The following is a 20,233-nucleotide window of genomic DNA, read 5'->3' as shown; positions in this document are numbered from 1 at the left end:
GTTATTTTGGTGGTAGCTGTAAAATTTATATGCAAGACATAATGGTTTTGATCTGACAATGACTATATGATATTTATCATTTTGCACCGTCATACATCTGCGGCTACCATGCTGTATCTTGTATCATTCTTGGAGATCCCCATTATGATTCAACATCATCCTTTCCTGCATCTTTCCAGAATGAGCGGTGGAGGAAATCTGCATTCCATGAACTTATTCCCTAACATTTTAGGCAGTATGTCAAAAATAACACATGTAGCTGGAGACATTAATTTTCTTTCCACTCAACTCAACCTCCTAGTGAATGAAACAAGTAGCTGTTCAACAAAGATCAATTAGGATTTTTGATCCTAATATTCATAAATTCATTCAAATTAGTGGATAAGCTAGAGCTGGTGATAGTTTTAACTTCCAATTAACTCTCAGATTCTCTTTCTTGCTCTTTCATTTACAGGTTCCCTTTTGTGCTATAAGCTATGGCTCCCTTTTTACGAATATCATTCAACTCTTTTGAGTTGGGACCAGTGCAGAATCAAGCAGAGCAACTGCAGCCCTTCTGTGCAATAAAAATGAAAGAGGCCTTGACTACAGGTAAAACCACTGATTTTATTTGCATTATTGGTATTCCTTCTTTTCATTATTATTCTCTCTCCTCAGGTTTACATATCTGTTCAACATACAAGAGCAACAAATAGAATGCTAAAATGTAACTTTGCCCAAACCCCTTACCAATTGGAAACCATTTTGTCTCTCTATATTGTGTTCAAATTGTAGTGCCTTGTCAACGTTTCATTTTCCTGATGTACAACCTGTATTCAGGAGAATGAAATGTTGTGACACATCCATTTCTTTAAGAGTGACCCATAGTTTAAAATAAATTACACAATCCAAGGCATCCCTGTTCTTGGTTTATATTTTTCCCTTTGATTTCTCAGATCTTGTGAAAGATCTGTTCTTCTTCTGTCTCTGTCTCTGTTTCCCTCCCCCTCTCTCCCTCTCCCCCTCTCTCTCCCTCTCTCTCTCTTGTCATCTTCTGTTTCTTTGTCCCTGTAGCCAAATTATTGAACAGTTGCATCCAGGGTTCTGACCACATATTTTGGAGACATTTGCTTCTCATTTGCCATTAAATGTCTCAAGGGTTTCCTCTGTCATCCATTGAGACTTTTATTTCTGTTTGGCTATTAATACCTTCTTTTTGTATTTCTCCCTAACTGCGTCCCTCACACCAAGGATTACAATGTTTAAATGTTCAATTTCTTGTTTTACTATGTCTAGTTTTCCTCAATTCGTGTTTCGCACACCCCCTGTTCTTACACTATATGTTGTACAGATTCAGATTTCCCTTTCATTTCTGAGCATGCCAATCACTCAATATATTTACAGTTTTCTTACACAAGGAATACTCAGAGGTGGTTTTTCTAGTTCCTTCCTCTGAACTAGAAAAGCTGCAGCACCTGGTATTCATTGACGGTTTCCTATCCAAGTACTGGTACTTGGGTATTTAGGGCTCTCTGAAATCTGCTTAATATGGCTTCCATAACGATGACCCCACGATCAATGTACTTACATAAATATTGTGATGCCTACAGCACCCATGTCATTTTCCAAGGCAGACCCATGTATTACCATAATTCAAAAGATGGTTGCCAATACAATTGTTTCTGTCCAGCAATGGTTGAAAGACCTACTTATTGAGGATTGTGTATTAGAATTTATATTACTCTCTAGATTAAATAGAATTACAGGGGAGGAAAGAGGACTGGAATGTACTTTTTATTAATGGAAACATCCAAACTAAGCAGCTAAAAGTACAAAGGGCCTCTCTGTATCCAGGTAAAAGCTTTTTGACAGAAGTAGAGGAGATAAAACAGAGCCCTGCAGAATATCTTCAGGTGGCTATTTGTGAACATTTGAGGAATTCGTTTGGCAAACTGACATTAGCCTGCTTGTCAAATATCTAATTTACAATGTTGGTTTTGGCAGGCCTTACCTAATAAAGACAAAATGAGGTACTGCTCTTTACTACTGTTTGGACACTTCATGCTGAGAGCTGTGCACCAAACAAAACCACATTAATCTGAAGTTTAACTGTGAACTGAAATCTCATGTCAGAAATGTCACTGAATATTAAGGGATTAGTTACCAACTCCATTAGATATTGATGGTGCTACTTTTTGGTCTGGCAATGGGAAGATTTTTAACTGAACTAGACCTATACTTTTTTCCAAGAAGAAGCAGTCTTAGCTAAGATTGTGTCTTTCCAAAGAGTATTAACCAAGCATGGGCAAACTTCATCCCTCCAAGTGTTTTGGACTTCAACTCCCACAATTCCTTATAGCAGTAGTTCTCAACCTGTGGGTCCCCAGGTGTTTTGGCCTTCAACTTCCAGAAATCCCAGCCAGTTTACCAGCTGTTAGGACTTCTGAGAGTTGAAGGCCAAAACATCTGAGGACCCACAGGTTGGGAACCACTGCCTTACAGCCTACTGGCTGTTAGGAATTGTGGGAGTTGACGTCCAGAACAGTATAGTATAAACCATTATTACATTGGACAGTTGTTTCTAAAAATAAATATGTTTGTGTAATCACTACTCTGAGTTTTGCTATTCTTTCAACATTGGTGGGTTACTATTCCTTGGCTTTACTTTAATTAAGTGAAGGTAGTCCCTTGGTTGGTAGTCTCAGGTGAAACGTCAGGAGAGAATGCCTCTAGAACATGGCCATATAGCCCGAAAAAAGCTACAAAAATCTAGTTCCTTGGTTATTATAATTCTCTCTATAGTGCATATCAGTCATAGTAATTTCGCAATCATATCTTTCTGTGGTGTTTCCAGAGAGAGGCAAAACACTCATTCAGAAGAAACCTACCATGTACCCAGACTGGAAATCATCTTTTGATGCCCACATCTATGAAGGGCGTGTGATTCAGATTGTTTTAATGAAAGCAGCAGAAGAGCCATTATCCGAGGTGACTGTAGGTGTCTCTGTTTTGGCTGAAAGGTGTAAAAAAGGCAATGGGAAAGCAGAATTCTGGGTGAGTATAATGCCAGGAAATTAATTATTATTTTGCCTAGCCCCATATCACTTAGAACCAGGATATCTAAATAAACTTACAAACCCGCTCAATGCTCAGAATTGTCTTTAAGAATTATTTCTTGTGTTTAATTATTACAATGTTTAATTATTACAATATTACAATATTTTGGGGGAGGCTTTGTTATTCATGTTATGTTTATGGACTTACGCAAAAACACATGAGCGTGGCTGGTTGGAAAACAGTATGTGCCAGTGTGTAATTTGGGTACGTTTGGGGCAACATAATGAAATGCTGTTATTCTTCAAGTTGGATTTGCAGAATATATATCTATTGCAAAATAAATGAATGGTGTTTGTAATTTAAAAAAAGAATTATTTCTTAATATTTAGGAATGGCCAGGAATGGGGCTTTTCTCTGCTGTTGCCCTGATTACAGATTTTACTCGCTAGAGATACCTCTCAGAATCCTGTATTGTTAAACCGCGGACTCCAGAGTTTATAGATATATACCTATATAGCCAAGATTTTCAATGCGCATTGATGGTAGTTTAATGCATTTTTGTACACTGTGTTCCTTTTTACATATGATAATTTTAGTTTGGGATTGAATTGATTAGTTACTTTCTGTATATGTTCCTGGGAACTGAAAAAACAAAACATAGTAAAGATAAAGATTTCCCCTGACATTAAGTCTAGTCGTGTCTGACTGGGGGATGGTGCTATCTCCATTTCTAAGCCAAAGAGCTGGTGTTGTCTGTAGACACCTTTGAGGTAATGTGGCCAGAATGACTGCATGGAGCACTGTTACCTTCCAACCAAAGCAGTACCTATTTATCTACTCACATTTACACGTTTTTGAACTGCTAGGTTGGCAGAAGCTGGGCCTAACAGCGGGAGCTCACCCCGCTCCCCCGATTCGAACTGTCAACCCTTCGGTCAGCAGGTTCAGCAACTCAGCAGTTTAGCCAGGTCATATAAATGTTTTTTGATAAATCCATTAAAATGGAATGAAATCCTGTCATTTACATTTATTAAACTTTCAGGAATAAAGTCCTGCCCTTTACGCTAATGTTTTATAACTTTTAATCATACAACCTTGCCTTTAAGGTGGATACTGTGATCTAAGCCTGCGTTTTTTCAAATCACAAGGCATTGAGATTTATTAAATGTTGTACAGAAAGTAAAATAGCTTTTAAATAGCATAGTCCTGAGGTTGGTTTTCTAAATATTGTTAGAAACAACCTGTTTACTTGTTATTTTACACGTAATTGTTTTTCTCAGCTCTGATGGGTAGTTCAACGTAACTTGGCTTATGAGTGGTACAATTCATGAAATGTAGTGTAACTGTTGATCTGAAATGGATAAACCTTGAGTTTTATAAGCTTCAAACTGTCAGCATTTACTGTAAGGGCAGTTGTGTAAAATATATGGCAGTGTTCATGGGTCAGTGGATTAGACTGTGAATTTTGCCAACTGTGAGCTTCATTTCTAATTTATCACAGAAATTTTAGAGGCGTTTCGAATCATGTTTGGGTAATTTGAAGAAGCTCCCTGTGGCAAAGAATGGGAATCAATTACATTTGGATTTGTACAAAAGCTATATAAATCTCTGTAACTATATAGTTTTTGAAGATCTTACGTCTTCTTAGAAACCAAATGATGTATAAATTGCCATGTCAGTTCTTCTTAGGAAACCCAAAGTATCATCAATGTTTTCTCTGTGAGATAGTTTGAAGGAGGGAGCAGTTTAGCTGCAACTTTGAGTTTTGTGACATGTTTAATTCTGTGTTTAGAGCACAAGAAAGCTGATAGTAGTGGTTTAGCATAATCGGCATGTAATCTATGTCTTTCTTTCTTAGCTTGATTTACAACCTCAAGGGAAAGTATTGATGGCTGTACAATATTTTCTTGAAGATGGAGGTAAGGAGAGGTATTTTTTCATTAATATAAAAAATATTATTGTAAAAAGATTACTCATACTCTTCCCTCCTTTGAACTTTATTTATATTCCACTTTGATTCATGCACAAAATTATTAGAAATATTGTATTGAAATTTCCTTTAGATTATGTGTATGAAACCTATGAGAAATATAATTGAATTTTGTGTTTAGATCCAAGATAGTTAATATGTGTTTATATGTAACAAGGTAGTCCAAAAATATCCAAAACACCTCTAGTCCCAAGCACTTTGGATGAGGAATACTGAACATGTACTTTGTCACCCTGGGAAATATAGACATTCCATGACTTGCATCTCCCTGTCATGCATTAAGCCAGAACTTTTAAAGTAAATGCTTATGTAAGTACAAAAGATGGATTCTGGCTAATCACATAACCCTCCATGTATTGTTGGACCATAAGTCACGGTACCCAAGACAGTGTAACCAATGGTAATGAATGCTAAGACTTGCCATTTAACTTGCCCTAAAGGGCCACATGATTGTCACCCCACACTTAGGACTATGAATTATGCTGTATACTCATTTATTAAGTCTAGAAATGTTAGTTGAAAAATCAGCCAAAAAACTTGGGTCGACTTATTCATGGGTCGATGTGAGTATTGTACCTTAACTGTGTTTTTTAAAGGAACTGTCCTCTGCAGCAGTGGTTCTCAACCTTGTGGGTCCCCAAGTGTTTTGGCCTACAACTCCCAGAAATCCCAGCCAGTTTACCAACTGTTAGGATATCAGGGAGTCTGAGGCCAAAACATCTGGGGACACACAAGTTAAGAACCCTGCTCTACAATGAATAGAGTGACACAGAAGTACTGACCATGGTGCTGCTTCTGGCCATTTTGAATGTCTGGACAGGGACATTCAAAATAGCCCCTTGAGGCAGCATTGATACCTTCCCCTCATTGTAGAATGCCCTCAACTTATCCATGGGTCATATCAAAAACCCTATTTTGTGTCCCAATTACACATTAAATTGACTTAGACCTGAGTATATATGATACTTACTTAATTTGTACAAGTACAAGTTAATTTGAAAAGTGTGGCTCCAGTTGCCTGCATCTGCCTTTTTCTATAACAAAGCATTAACTGTTAATCTCATTCTGAATTTTCACTCCAATGGTTCATTGAATCCGAAATAGGATCCATGCATATAATGGGGGGAAATAAGCAGAGCAGAACTGGATTTGGAGATGATTGTGAAGAAACCATTTTAAGTTTTTCAGTGCTGGAAGAATTTGAATATGAGCCCTTGAGAGTAATTTTCTATGGGAATGTTTCAAGAATGACAATGTGCAGTTCTGTCCTTGCTTTCCCATTGCTTCATAAGCATAATGGATCCCATCTCCAAAGGTATCAAGGATTCATTCTCCTCCACACCATACAATTTCCCAGTGCATTAGCAAAATGTTTTTTATTATCAACAAGTTGCAAGACAGGCACTCTTTTTCAGCAAGGGCAGTACCTTTGACACACAATCATGTTCTCTCTTTCCCCCAGATATTACACAGGGTTTGGATCTTTTTGCTGCTGCCCTTTCTTTCACATAATACTTGGGCTGTACTAGATCTTGATGAATCACTTAAACTTGCATGTCTGGATCAACATTAGCAAAATAATAATAATAATTCATTTATTTCGTATCAAAAGCATTGCATAAATTAGTATATATATATATATATCTTTTGACCAAAAATGGGCAACAGCAATGGCATTGTCTGTAGCCTCCAAAAATTCATCCTCTGTACATGAGGCAGGACATAGTGGACAAGCATACAGATATGGAGTTGTCTGTTCTGCTCCACAGACACATAAGGTGTGGGGTTCTTTTAGGTAGTGCCATTTTGCCAGGTTGTCTTTTGTAATACATATGACTCTTTTATCCATACTGCAATCCAATATTCTCAATTTCCATGGTTTCACTTATCCACACTCCAAAACACATTTCTCCCTGGAAATGTATAGGCTTCTCTATTGTGGAAGAGACCACAATAGCCACCCAGTCCAACCACCTGCAACAAAATACAATCAAAGCACCCTGGACAGATGGCTATCCATTATCTAGTTTAAAAAGCTCAAGAGAAGGAGGCTCTGAGGCAGCAGCATATTCCACAACCAAAGAGCTTTTGCAGTCAGAAAGTTTCTTCCTAATGTTTAGATGGAATATCTTTTCCTGCAATTTGAATACAATCCTCCGTGTCCTAGTTTTCAGAGCAGAAGAAAACAAGCTTGCCCTCTCGGTTATGGGGATCATACTGAATTCAAATACTGTATGCCAAACTCACCAAATCGATTTTCTTCTAACTCATAAAAAGAAGAGGGATATTTCACAATTGAATAACCTTTTATAGTTTGGTAACATTACCATTCCATTCATTAGCAATTATAATTGATTAAATGCTTTAACCAAAAAGAGAGGCTAAGAAGGAAAATATAGCTAGAAGAATAAAAAAATATTTTTCTACAAACCTAGGAATAGCCAGAAAAATAAGAAGATACTGCACGTATATAACGTTCTTAATTTAGTTTGCCATACACCTCAAGTTTAGGACTCTGGTCTTTTTCTCCATTCCTAGCTCCAGGTATATGCAACCTTTGGAAAAGAAGGAGCCTATTCTGTCTCAGAGAACTATTTACTGCAAAAATTTCATAATATACTATGGGCTAATATTTTTCTCTGTTGTGCATGGAAGTAGCCATCCAATTTGAAGTTTCTCTAAAATAAATATGTGAGGGAATGAAACTGAGACCCTATGGTGAGCACATACAGCTTCTCTGTACTGTCTTGTTATTACATATATTTTTATCACTTCATGGTTATGAGTTAAAATAACTGAAGGTAATAGGTATGTGGTTCTGTATACAAGTATTATTAAGTGTTGTGATTTTAAAAATCAGCAACGTATTGATGGGTGCATTTTCATTGTAAAAATGTCATAGTTTAGAGAGAAGAATGACAGAATTAAATATTTGCTTTGCCAGAGGCATTTAATGTGATTGCTCTGTTTTGTTTTTACTGCTTGAGGCTTACAAGAGGCATCTAAATTATTAATGTGTTTTATGAAAAAGCAGAGGTTTTCTACAGTGTTTTTCTGCCCATGTCTGTCAAATTTTGAAGAGACATGACGGTTATGAGTCACTATCATTTATGTAAATATGAGTTCCTGTGTTTAGAGTAAAATAATCCTGGCAGTTTGCATAAAATGACAAAGCTAGTTTATCATAATGTACAATGAAATAAGGAAAATAGTGTTGACGTTTAGATCCCTGAAAAAAAGTTTGGGGTTAAAAGGCGTAGGATACAGAGTGTTCTATGTAATCAAATTATGAAACGTAATAGTGAGATACAACATGTCATTCCAGGCTAGCATCTTAATGTTATCTTCTCAAGGCCTAACTTATACTCCATCAAAAATACTCTGTGCAGAAACTGGATAAAGCTCTGTTGATTGCTTTGCTTATTGAACTTTGGGTTGTGGTAACTTCTGCTAGAACCAAGGCCTTCAAGATGGTCTGCAATAACACACTCATTTATCTTCGCCCTTATTATTATTATTATTGCTTTTTGTAGAAAGGCAGTGGCATGCAAGGGTTGCGATCCCCATGAATGGAACTTCAATTTTTCTATGCTGTATGAACAATGCTTATAAGAAGCATTATACAGATCTAGTTGCCAATGCCTTTTGTTTATTTGAATCACAATATTTACCTTATGCAGTCACAGACCTTAGCACCTAGTACATGGTTTATTTTAGCACTGAGAGCCTCCCTCTCTGAGTGTCTTCAGCCACTTTGGAGGCAGCTGAACTAGTTTTCTTGTTCTGAAATTACCATGCCGCTGACTTCAGCTTCAAAAAGAAGGGGTTAGTCAATCACTTTCTCTGTAAAATGTATGCTTTTTGGTATTTTAAAATTGTCCCATTCAATTTAATATTTAACAAGCAATTTATTAGCAAGTGGGGAAGATTATATACATAGTCAGGCACCTGTTATCTGAATGTGATTGTTATTTTATTTTGTGAAAACTGTTTAGCCAAAAATTATTTTGATATCTGTAGAGTCTTGAGGACGTCTATCGAGCTGGCTTGTTTTATTCTATGTTAAGGAGTGTTTGATGTTTGCTGTTGCCTCTCCTCTGAGGCCGAGAGAGTGTGATTTGCCAAAGATCATAGACTGGATTTCCGTGGCTAGGCAGAAATTTGAACCCTGGTTTCCTGGATTCAAATCCCCTATTCCACACTGGCTCTTAGCTAAATTAATAAAAAACATTATAGTTTATGAGCATGGAGATAGTAATTATTTCCATTATCAGCTGCTAGCAGTGTTGTCTGTTAGCCTCTGATGAAGATAAATGTGAATGGTAATATTCCTACACAGCTCATTTACGGCATTTATTCATTCCAGTGGGAGCAGTTCAAAATTGCGGCGCTTGTTTTTAAAGACGATGGTTGCGTGTGTTAATAGTTCTATTCTTGGTGAGTTGTGGTTAGTTTTTCCATGCTGTTCATTGTGCTTTTCTCTGGAAATGCTGTGAATGACAGAATTTGCAAAATAGTGTATAATAGTTGTGAACCTGAATGCAAACACACACACTCACCACCAATGATTGTGTAATGTAGACCTTTCTAATTTTTTGCTGGGTAGGAAAAAGCAACTGTATATAACATATTCAAATAGACATTCCTTTGAAAACAATGCAGTGAAGAGACTATCTCTGGAATTAGATGCACATTTGGAGAAATATCTGTTACCTACTGTTCCAGCAATAATTCATATGCAAATGTCTAATTCTGTGTATGGGTTTCCTTTCTTGCCTCACTCTATGGGGACAGATACTGTATTTTCCTTGATTTTAAAGACCTGTTCGCAGCTAAAGTAAAATGCAGCCTTTGTTCTCATGGAGCATATTTCAGATGTTATACGAATAAACTGTACTCCCAACAGCAATTACCAGTTAACACTAAAAATTATCACTTCCTGCAGACAAGTTGGGAACCAAAAATGTTAATGTTTGTAGATTTGTAGACTTTAAATTGTATTGAAATAATGGAATCATAGAGTTGGAAGAGACTTCGTGAGCCATCCAGTCCAACCCCTGCCAAAAAGCAGGAAAATCGCATTCAAAGCACTCCCGACAGATGGCCATCCAGTCTCTGTTTAAAAGCCTCCAAAGAAGGAGCCTCCACAACACTCCGGGGCAGAGAGTTCCACTGCTGAACAGCTCTCACAGTCAGGAAGTTCTTCCTCATGTTCTGGTGGAATCTCCTTTCCTGTAGTTTGAAGCCATTGTTCCGCGTCTTAGTCTCCATTCCATTTAATGCAAGCCACTTTGCATTTGAGTCTCCTTGTGGAGAGAAAAAGTGAGGTATTAATATACATAATATATAGAGAGATATAAACAACAACAAAACTTTATTACAGTCCATGGACCCACAGCTGTTAAATAAATAATAAACATACAGTTTGCAGATCCCTCTATAAATATACATAATATATAAAGAGATAGGAGCCCCCGGTGGCTCAGTGAGTTAAAGCACTGAGCTGCTGAGCTTGTTGATCGAAAGGTCGCAGATTTGATTCCGGGGAGCGGCGTGAGCTTCCGCTGTCAGCCCTAGCTTCTGCCAACCTAGCAGTTCGAAAACATGCAAATGTGAGTAGATCAATAGGTACTGCTCCGGCGGGAAGGTAACGACGCTCCATGCAGTCATGCCGGCCACATGACCTTGGAGGTGTCTACAGACAACGCTGGCTCTTTGGCTTAGAAATGGAGATGAGCACCACACCCCAGAGTCAGACATGACTGGACTTAAAGTCAGGGGACTACCTTTACCGTCCCTGCATGAGAAGCTGGAGCTTATAGAGGGAGCTTATCTGTGCTCTCCCGGATTCAAACCTCTGACCTGTCGGTCTTCAGTCCTACCAGCATAGGGGTTTAACCCACTGCACCACCGGGGGCTCTAATAATAATAATAATAATAATAATAATAATAATAAATCACACATTCCTAGACTCTTGGGAAGTGTTCAACTTGTGATTTTGTGATACAAAATCCAGCGTATATATCTCATTTGCTGTGACATATTGTGTTTTTGTGTCAGTAAAATAATAATAATAATAATAATAATAATAATAATAATAATAATAGTATTTCTTATCCCCCCTCTCCTCATGCTTCTAGGTGGGTCACAACATTGCTAGAAACACACAATCCTTTAAAACATTCAACAAAATGTACATATTAAAACATATCTACAAAATATATATTAAAATACACAGAACACAGATTAAATATAAGACGGAAGTTTAATGTTGCTTCCAGTTCTATTATTCTGCATTATTAAACAAACCATCAACCCCTACTTTCAACATGTGGAGGAGATTACCATAAGCATTCAGATTCTACCACCATCATCAGCCATTTGTGGCTGGAATTGTAAGAGTTAGATCAGCATTTATTTCTATGTCAGCCAAGGCTTATCTGCCTTTCTTTTACAATCAATCAGCAATTATTTCCCCTACAAGCCCACACAAGATTTCAAGTTCTTCATTGGAAAACCATGGTAAGATCAGAAATGGACCACAAGAGTATTGCACGAAGGTTAGCAGGAATTGTCTCAGTTATTGCAGTAAATCAAGCACATCCTCAAAGACCACAAACTAAGATTCTCTCCTAAACTGTTTCTGGAGGAGGAGGAGGAGGAGGAGGAGGAGGAGGAGGAGGAGGAGGTCTGGTGGTGGAGGTGGAGGTCTGGTGGTGGAGGTGGAGGTGGAGGTGGTGGTAGTTATGTCCTCAGGACCATAATATAAAACTTAACTGGCTTGACCCCGTGTCTAAATATATTAATTGACTACAGAGAAACATTTATTTTGTGGGATTCCAGCTTATGGAGAGATAAACATTCTTGGGGAAAGTAGAGAGTTAATTTTCCACTCCAAGATAGGACTGGTTAATATCCTGCCTAATTCCTCCAGGGCTAAAGGCTCAGCAAAAAGCAGATGTTTCATTCACTTATTAAAGTGAGCAATCACTAAAGATGAGTAATGCATAGGAAGAATTGTGTTGAAATATTGATATTTTGCAAACAGAAGATTTATCAAACATTGTTTCCAACTTTCCAGTTTGCATGAAGAATGAATAAGAGAAAGAGTGAAGGGAGTGCAGGATATGTGAATGGGAGTCAGAAAAGAACTAGTCCTTACAGTTGAAATTCATCTACAGTTTCAAGCAGTTTTTGTGTTGTTACTTAAAAGAACACATTCAGCATGGCAAAACCAGATTAATTAGGCATTGTAATTGTGGAACTACATGGTATAAGAATAAAAAGTTGAGGGCATGGGGTTCTCTTTTTCAGAGCTAAAGTACTACAATTCAATTGTAATAAAGCAGTTGTTGGTATTATTAAATATTGCCAAGTAAGCCATTGCAATTGTTTACATACAATAAAAGTTCAAAATATTTCTAATAGCAATTATCTCAGTTTGTAGACTAGGGATATTTAAAGTAAGAAGCAATCAATTGGTAAACATTTCAACTTTTTCACTTTTCAAAATAAAATAACCCTCACAGAAGGCAAAACCAAAGAACAGCTGTGTACTTTGTGGGTGTTTAGGTCCATCTCCTGTCTCTCCTTTAAGTTTTAACATGAAAACATTGCTTACAATAAAGCCACAAAGATACTTTTAAAAATATTTCCTACTCTGTTGTTCTTAGCTTACAGAGACATTCTCTAGCTTCAACCTGAACTAATATACTTGAAGTAGAGTGACCATGTTCATTGATGAAATACAATCTTCTTTTCATTTGGTGCCATGAGGCTGTTGCCCTCTCTAAATGTTTAGAATTCAAACTTTAATTATCTCACTAAGCTACAAACATATAAATGGCAACAGAAATTGTGCCCAAAACAGAGCTTCTAAGATGCTCTGTAGCTGACAGTAATCATGAAAATATTCTTGACCAGAAGCTTTATTTTACTTCAGTTTTAAAAGATTTGAATGTGTAGTCATCAAGACATCTGCTAGAGAAGGGATGTCCAATCTTGCGGAATTGGACATCCATATTGGAAAAAGGATTGTCTTGGGTCACACATAAAATTCACTAACACTGATGATAGCTGATGAATGATATTGTAAAATGCACCATGATATTTTTAAAAGAATTGTGTGTGCGTGTATATACATGTGTATGCTTTCAAGTTGCCTGTTGACTTCTGGTTTTCCTATATTGTGAATTTCTTACATTTCTGTCACAAGACATAAAATTTGGATGCTAATTCTGTTGTGAAGATTAGAATTTGGAACTTACACTCTTTCTCCAGAACTGGTGTTCAAATATTCTTTTTTCCCATCCTACCCTGTGCTATATCTATGCAAAACACATGGTACTTGGGTTTTGTTTGACAGATCTGGTTCTTTTAAAACTTAAAATGACTTCAGGAACAAATGAAGAGAAAAGAACTGTTACCCAATTATTTTAACACATTCTTAACATTTTGTTCCAAAGTTAAAAAAAAATAGCTGTTAAAATATAAATGTGTGTGGCAACACTTTCATTTCCATTTCATTTCTTTTAGATTCCAGCTCAATGCAGGAGGGAACAGTGACTATAAACAGAAGAGGCGCAATCAAACAGGCAAAGATCCACTACATCAAGAACCATGAATTTATTGCCACCTTCTTTGGGCAACCTACATTTTGCTCAGTCTGTAAAGAATTTGTTTGGTGAGGAGAATAGCTATGTTATAGCAATATGTTTACATACATGTTTGTTATATGTCTAGTGCTAAAGGATTTCAATATTTCTATTGTAAGCTTGAGTAAAAATACACTATCATAACCTTGATTTAGGAATGGAGAATTTTTTTTAATACAGCTGAGATTCTAAATGAAGGTGTCCATTTCATACCTCCTTAGACCTGTTGCAAAACAGATTTCATCTTGCTTTGGAAAAATAAAATATACACAAATTATATTATATTTGTAAAAATATAAACAATGGTACAGAAAGCACATGCAAAGATGCTTTTTGTCCATGGATGGGCAAAGTAAAGACCATAAGCCACATGCGCCCTTCCAGCCCCTACATCAGCCTACAGTCCTCCTGCCAAAAATGACCTCAAAATGATACTCCCCCCATTCCTGCCTATTCTTCCAATTCCAAACCTATTTTATTCTTGAAAGGCTGTTTTAGACTTAAAATTTGTATGAGAAGAGATAGCCTTTAAATGGCTTATCATGGCACCATTCACACATCTTAAGAATAAACAATTAGCTAAGTTTACACTAAAAAACATTTCTGGCTCAGGTATGTTTTCCAAGTTATGTAAAATAAGCAGATAGAGGGCACATCTACACTGACCACTTAACATTAATTGTAAGCCTCCCAAAAATGCGGTGTTCAAATGATGCACAATGCAAATGTGCATAGAAATATGCTTTAGAGCAGTGTTTCTCAAACTTCCTAATGCCGCAACCCCTTAATATAGTTCCTCATGTTGTGATGATCCCCAACCATAGCATTATTTTCTTTACTACTTCATAACTGTAATTTTGCTACTATTATGAATCGTGTAAATATCTGATATGCAAAATGTATTTCCATTCACTGGACCAAATTTGGCACAAATATCTGATATGCCCAAATTTGAATACTGGTGGGGTGGGGGAGGGGGTTTGATTTTTTTTTTTCATTTAAGAGTTGTAGTTGTTAGAATTTATAGTTAACCTACAATCAAAGACCGCTTTTCCCCCTGCCTCCCTCCAGCCTTGCGCACTCTCACTCATTTGCATATGGGCCGAACATGCTTGGAGTTTCAGAAACAGCCCTCACCTTGACTGAGAGGCTGGCCAATCACAGCAAGAGGAGGGCTTTTGGTGGGAGGATTCACAGTCTGTTTCCAAATAGGAAGAGAAGGACAGGTGGAGAGATCTTCACCTTCTCTGCCAAAGGGGTTCCTAAGACCATCAGAAATATGTGTTTTCTTGATGGTCTTTGGTGACCCCTCTGAAACCCCCTTGCGACCCCACCCCCAGGCATCCCGACCCCCAGGCTGAGAAATGCTGCTTTAGAGAAACTGTGATAAGCAAATTTGCGGGATACTCCAAAATAATCCCATGATGCACATCAGCGTGTGTTGGTGTAACCACATCACATGGTGAAACCAATGTCGTAGCTGAACTCCCAAGTGTATATAAGCACCATCCATGCATAACCTGTTCTTGCTCTGAATGTGTGATCAGCTACATGTTCACTCTCTTTTGCCACTTTCATCCTGCATTATTTTGTCATTGTAGATGTGCTTAAAGTCTGTGAATTAGTGAAAATATACAGTAGTAAACTCATCCCACCCTGTGTCAAGAGTGAAATATATCCATTTTTGCTTTTTTCAAGCAGGGGAAGGAATATGAAAAGTGCCTTTGCTAAGGAAAATGCATAATAATTACTGTGCAGGAAGGGAGGATAGGAATGCAGATGGGACTGACTTATTCAACCTGTCAGTTTTCCCTACAAGGACCCAGTACTGGAAGGCCACATTTATTTCTGGTGATATCTGCCCATGCCACCTGGCAAGCTTGCAGCCTGACACCCATCCAAATTTTGTTATTTTATTTCAGTTCATTTAGTGTTTTGTTGAGACAAAGGATTCCTAGCCTGTGCTCACCTCAGAGTTATTGCTGAGCTGGATAGTTGTCAAATCTCTCTCTTTCACATAAACAGTGTATCAAATGTGGATAGTTAAAAGTAGTGATTTCTTTTTATTGAATTCTTAAAATGGATGACATATATAGCAGGCCTTCAATAGCACAACATTAGATCCCTCATAGTACTGATATCTATTCGTTAATAGTTATTAGTGAACTGATGTCATTAAAACCCATACAATCTAAAATTATTGTTTCTATTCTTGGAATTCATTATATCTTGTTTTCTGTAAATTTGAACCATTTCACCATCCCACTATGAATGAAATTGAGGGGCTATTTTGGAATCATTAAGGAATGGATGGTAATATTCATCTGAATGTATAAAAGGCAAGGCTCCTCCCAACATCAACAGACATCTTTTCTTTCTTTCTTTCTTTCTTTCTTTCTTTCTTTTTGCTACAGAAGACCACTGCAGAAGCATTTTCTTGACTCAAGTATTTTGATTACATCTTCTATTTCCTAAGACATTTGCTCCAGACTAGGACCACTGAGAATTGTAGAACTAGGGATTCATGTTACTTCAGTTAAAAACCGAATTGTGCCATCTGTAGTAAGGCATAGGTACAAATATGCCTTATTACAGAGGAGTTATGTAGAATCTCAGCTAATAAAGTGGTCTTTGTCTTTGAGGTCTGGGGACATTTGTTCTGTGCGGTGTGCTAATAACCTTCCCTGTTTCTTTTACAGGGGACTAAACAAGCAAGGATACAAATGTAGACGTAAGTAGGCTGTATCATCTTTTATTTTTTGGTTTCAGCAACCATTGAGCAACAGTTGATACATTTATTTAGTACAAACTGTTTTATTAGTAGTGCAACAGCTTATAAAATTCATCTAAGTCTAACATTTTTCAGGGTAATGTGTTGTTGTTTTTTTGTAACAACAAATAATGAAATATTTTGTAGCACCATCTTCATCACACTAGAGAAAATATCCACTTAAAATCCAATTTCTGCTTCCTGCAGAATTCTGGAGTTTGTAGTTTAGTGAGGCTGTTAAAGGCTCCTCCCTAAACTACAAACCCCAGAATTCTGCAGGAGGCAGAAACCGGATTTTAAGTGGATTTTTCTCTTTTGTGTTGAAGTAGAATAAATACTAACCAGTCTATTATGACTTAACACAACTTAAATTGTTGTTGTTGTTGTTGTTTTTGTTGTTATGTTTATTTATACCTCGTTTTTTCTCCCCACAAAGGGGACGCAAAACAGCTAGTAAAACTTTTCTAAATCTTCTTATCACTGAAATAAATCAAATTATAAATATAGAAATTGTAAATGAAAATGAAGGGAAAACTGCTTATTGTGTTTATTGAAATATATATGTTCATTTAAAGTAGGAATGGGTAATTTCTTGGTAAAGTACTTCATAGAGCTGCCACCTGTCCACCACAAACATTTAACTGTTTGTATCTTTCTGTTATCATTGCTCTTCTGAAGAATGTAATGCTGCTATTCACAAAAAATGCATTGATAAAATCATTGGGAGATGTACCGGTACTGCAGCAAACAGTAGAGATACAATGGTAAGTAATACAGTGTTACATAATCCTGTCCATGAGTTATTGGTTCTTCGTCAAAAAATGAAAGAAAGCCAAATGCTTTGTTTTTTTGCCGATTACTCAAATAAATACAATATTTGAATGTGCTAAATTTCAGCTGATTCATTTTAGAAATGTACCTCTCAATAATGTACCTGCCTCCACTCAGCAAATTTCCTGCTGCTAGTGTTTTAACCTGCTGAGCTACCATGGACCATTATTATTGAGAGGTATATTTCTAAAATAGAAAAGGTTAGCAGTTCGAAGCCACGAGTTGGGGTAAGCTCCCAGCTGTCAGCCCTAGCTTCTGCCTACCTAGCAGTTCGAAAACATGTAATGCGAGTAGATCAATAGGTACTATTTTGGCAGGGAGGTAAAAGGGCGCCCCATGTAGACATGCAGGCAACACAATCGGAGTCTGTGGATAACATAATCCTTGGCATGGAAAAATGGAACAAGAGCACCTCCCCATGGCTGGAGTTGAGCATCACCTCCAGACGCCAGAAGTAGAAAGGGGAACTCCTTTACCTTTGTCTGTGTACTGCATGTCATTATTACTGTGTAAAAAAGGCACCGAATGTTTGTCTGATATGTGTAAACTGTAATCTGCTCCAAGTCCCTCCAGGAATATAAATAAAGTGTGTTATTATTATTATTATTATTATTGTTATTATTAACATTTCAAGAGCAGTTAAATTCATATCAATTTAAAAAGCATCTGAAGTCAAATCAAACACAAAACATCAGAATTTAAACATATTGAATTGATTAAAAACCCCAGCAAAGAATTATTTTTAAAAAGTAGTAAATTAAATGGTCTTCATGTCTGCTAAAGAAAAAATCTAAAGTAGGCACCTGCAGATAGCAAGAGAAGAAATTGATAACCGGGATATAAACGTTAATTTGTACAAGACATAAGGAGATTTCAACATATTCTAACTTCTTTTCTGACACAAATATGCTTTCAGTTTCAGAAGGAGCGCTTCCACATTGATATGCCCCACAGATTCAAAGTTTACAATTACATGAGCCCTACCTTCTGCGATCATTGTGGGAGTCTTCTTTGGGGGCTAGTTAAACAAGGACTGAAGTGTGAAGGTATGGCCCATTTCATTTATGCATTTAAAGCTCAGAGCAAAAGAGCCACACTGGGCTATTTTAGGATGGAGTCTATTTCCTGTTTATGTTTTTTTTATATGCATTTCTTTTTTAAAAAGAAAAGAATCAATACACTTCTTCTTTTAAGGAAAGTCGTTGCTGATCTTCAGCCATATTCACAGCTGAAAAAGCAGCGAATGACTTCCAAACTAAATGCTTTTCTCCTTTTTTTCACTCGGTAATATTTTTCCTCTTTTAATATTGAAACATAAAAAGGGGAAATGTAAACTTTATGTTCCCGTTAAAGTGCTCAATGACCAAAGAGAGAATAATTGCACACCAAGAAAAAAAATAGTAGGTTAATTTATAATGCTCACAAATTACACTAGGAGCCCCCGGTGGCGCAGTGGGTTAAACCCTTGTGCTGGCAGGACTGAAGACCGACAGGTCGCAGGTTCGAATCCGGGGAGAGGCGGATGAGCTCCCTCTATCAACTCCAGCTCCTCATGCGGGGACATGAGAGAAGCCTCCCACAAGGATGATTAAAAAACATCAAATCATCTGGGCGTTCCCTGGGCAACGTCCTTGCATGTGGCCAATTCTCTCACACCAGAAGCAACTTGCAGTTTCTCAAGTCGCTCCTGACATGACAAAAAAAAATATTACACTAATTACACTATTTTCATTTATGTAGAATGTGGAATGAATGTTCATCACAAATGTCAAAAGAAAGTGGCAAATCTATGTGGGATCAATCAGAAACTATTGGCAGAAGCGCTAACTCAAGTTAGTCAGGTATGTCCGGTTAATATTTCTTTTGCGTATCATCTTTCCTCATTCATTTTTTTAATTGGAATTTCAGAGCATTTGCTACAGTAGTGCACATGCTATACTGCGTGAATAACATCTGCTAATCTTGACATCTATATTATCCTACCATTGCAATATTACTTTCCTTGTTTTGCTGAATGTCCATTGAAGTACAAATTGAGAGATACAGAGATATAATGTAAGTGGTGAGGTCCAATCAATACATAACTTCCATGATAGCAAAAAAGATTGCAATTTCTCTTGAGAAGAAGGTCAGTGGGAAGCAGCCCAAATCACACTCCTAAAAGCGTCCTGGAAGTATTATTTACTCCAATAAGTGTTGGCTTACTAAATTCAGCTGTGACCAGCAGTGCTGTGGAATTCGAAGAGACTCGAATAGAGGGCAAAGGGGAGAAATGTGCCAAGAGGAAGGCGCATCAAGCCAACCTGACCGGAACTGCCTTCCACCTGGAAACCAGTGTCTTCACTGTGAAAGGACATGAGGGTCAAGAATAGGGCTCCACAGCCACCTACGGACCCACCGCCAAGACACTACACTTGGAGCCATCATACTCGGACAATGAGAGATCACCTAAGTGAAGTGACGTGACATGACTAAATTCATATTGATTCAGTGGGCCTACACTGTTTGGGACTAGCAATATGATTTTAGGCTTCGGTTTCATGATTTTTAAAAGAAGGGGCATCCATTTTTATCCTTCATAACTGTGAAGAAGAGGATAATTATGGAGTATTTGGGAGAAGCTTGTAGACAACTTTGCATAGTGCTTTTTCTCAGCAGTTCTAATCTCACTGTAAAAAAAATAATGAAATATGTACATTTGTAGCATTGGTGTGTTTCACATGACATGATCATTTATCAGTTGCCTAGCCAGTTTATTAGTACAATCTAGAAAGCAGTTCTTCTGTCGAGAATGATACTAGATATTAAAATAACTCATTATTTATTTCCAAAAGCAAACATGTACATGTATTCCTCACATTATATAGCAAAATGTATTCCATCAGGCCAAAGAATATCCTAATACTAATTTTAAAGCATGAATATATTAGTATTTTACTGATTTTTGATAA

General features: G+C 37.2%; 1 protein-coding gene across 3 annotated transcripts in view; it reads left to right on the top strand.

Annotated features, from left to right (window-relative positions):
- Positions 1 to 20,233, top strand: part of PRKCD (protein kinase C delta) — a 67,057-nt gene that overhangs the window by 31,515 nt on the left and 15,309 nt on the right. For all 3 annotated transcript variants that reach the window (XM_060765894.2, XM_060765893.2, XM_067463596.1), the window contains exons 2-9: positions 455 to 591; positions 2,834 to 3,033; positions 4,895 to 4,955; positions 13,563 to 13,710; positions 16,381 to 16,412; positions 17,130 to 17,215; positions 18,199 to 18,328; positions 19,023 to 19,123. In XM_060765894.2, coding sequence (XP_060621877.1) covers positions 477 to 591; positions 2,834 to 3,033; positions 4,895 to 4,955; positions 13,563 to 13,710; positions 16,381 to 16,412; positions 17,130 to 17,215; positions 18,199 to 18,328; positions 19,023 to 19,123 — 873 coding nt within the window. In that variant the 5' untranslated portion in view covers positions 455 to 476. The remainder of the gene's footprint in view (positions 1 to 454; positions 592 to 2,833; positions 3,034 to 4,894; positions 4,956 to 13,562; positions 13,711 to 16,380; positions 16,413 to 17,129; positions 17,216 to 18,198; positions 18,329 to 19,022; positions 19,124 to 20,233) is intronic.

Source organism: Anolis sagrei, chromosome 2 (genome assembly GCF_037176765.1).
Source record: "Anolis sagrei isolate rAnoSag1 chromosome 2, rAnoSag1.mat, whole genome shotgun sequence".
Taxonomy (NCBI): domain Eukaryota; kingdom Metazoa; phylum Chordata; class Lepidosauria; order Squamata; family Dactyloidae; genus Anolis; species Anolis sagrei.
Note: the sequence above shows the minus strand (reverse complement) of the source record. Positions and strands in the feature narration are given on the sequence as shown.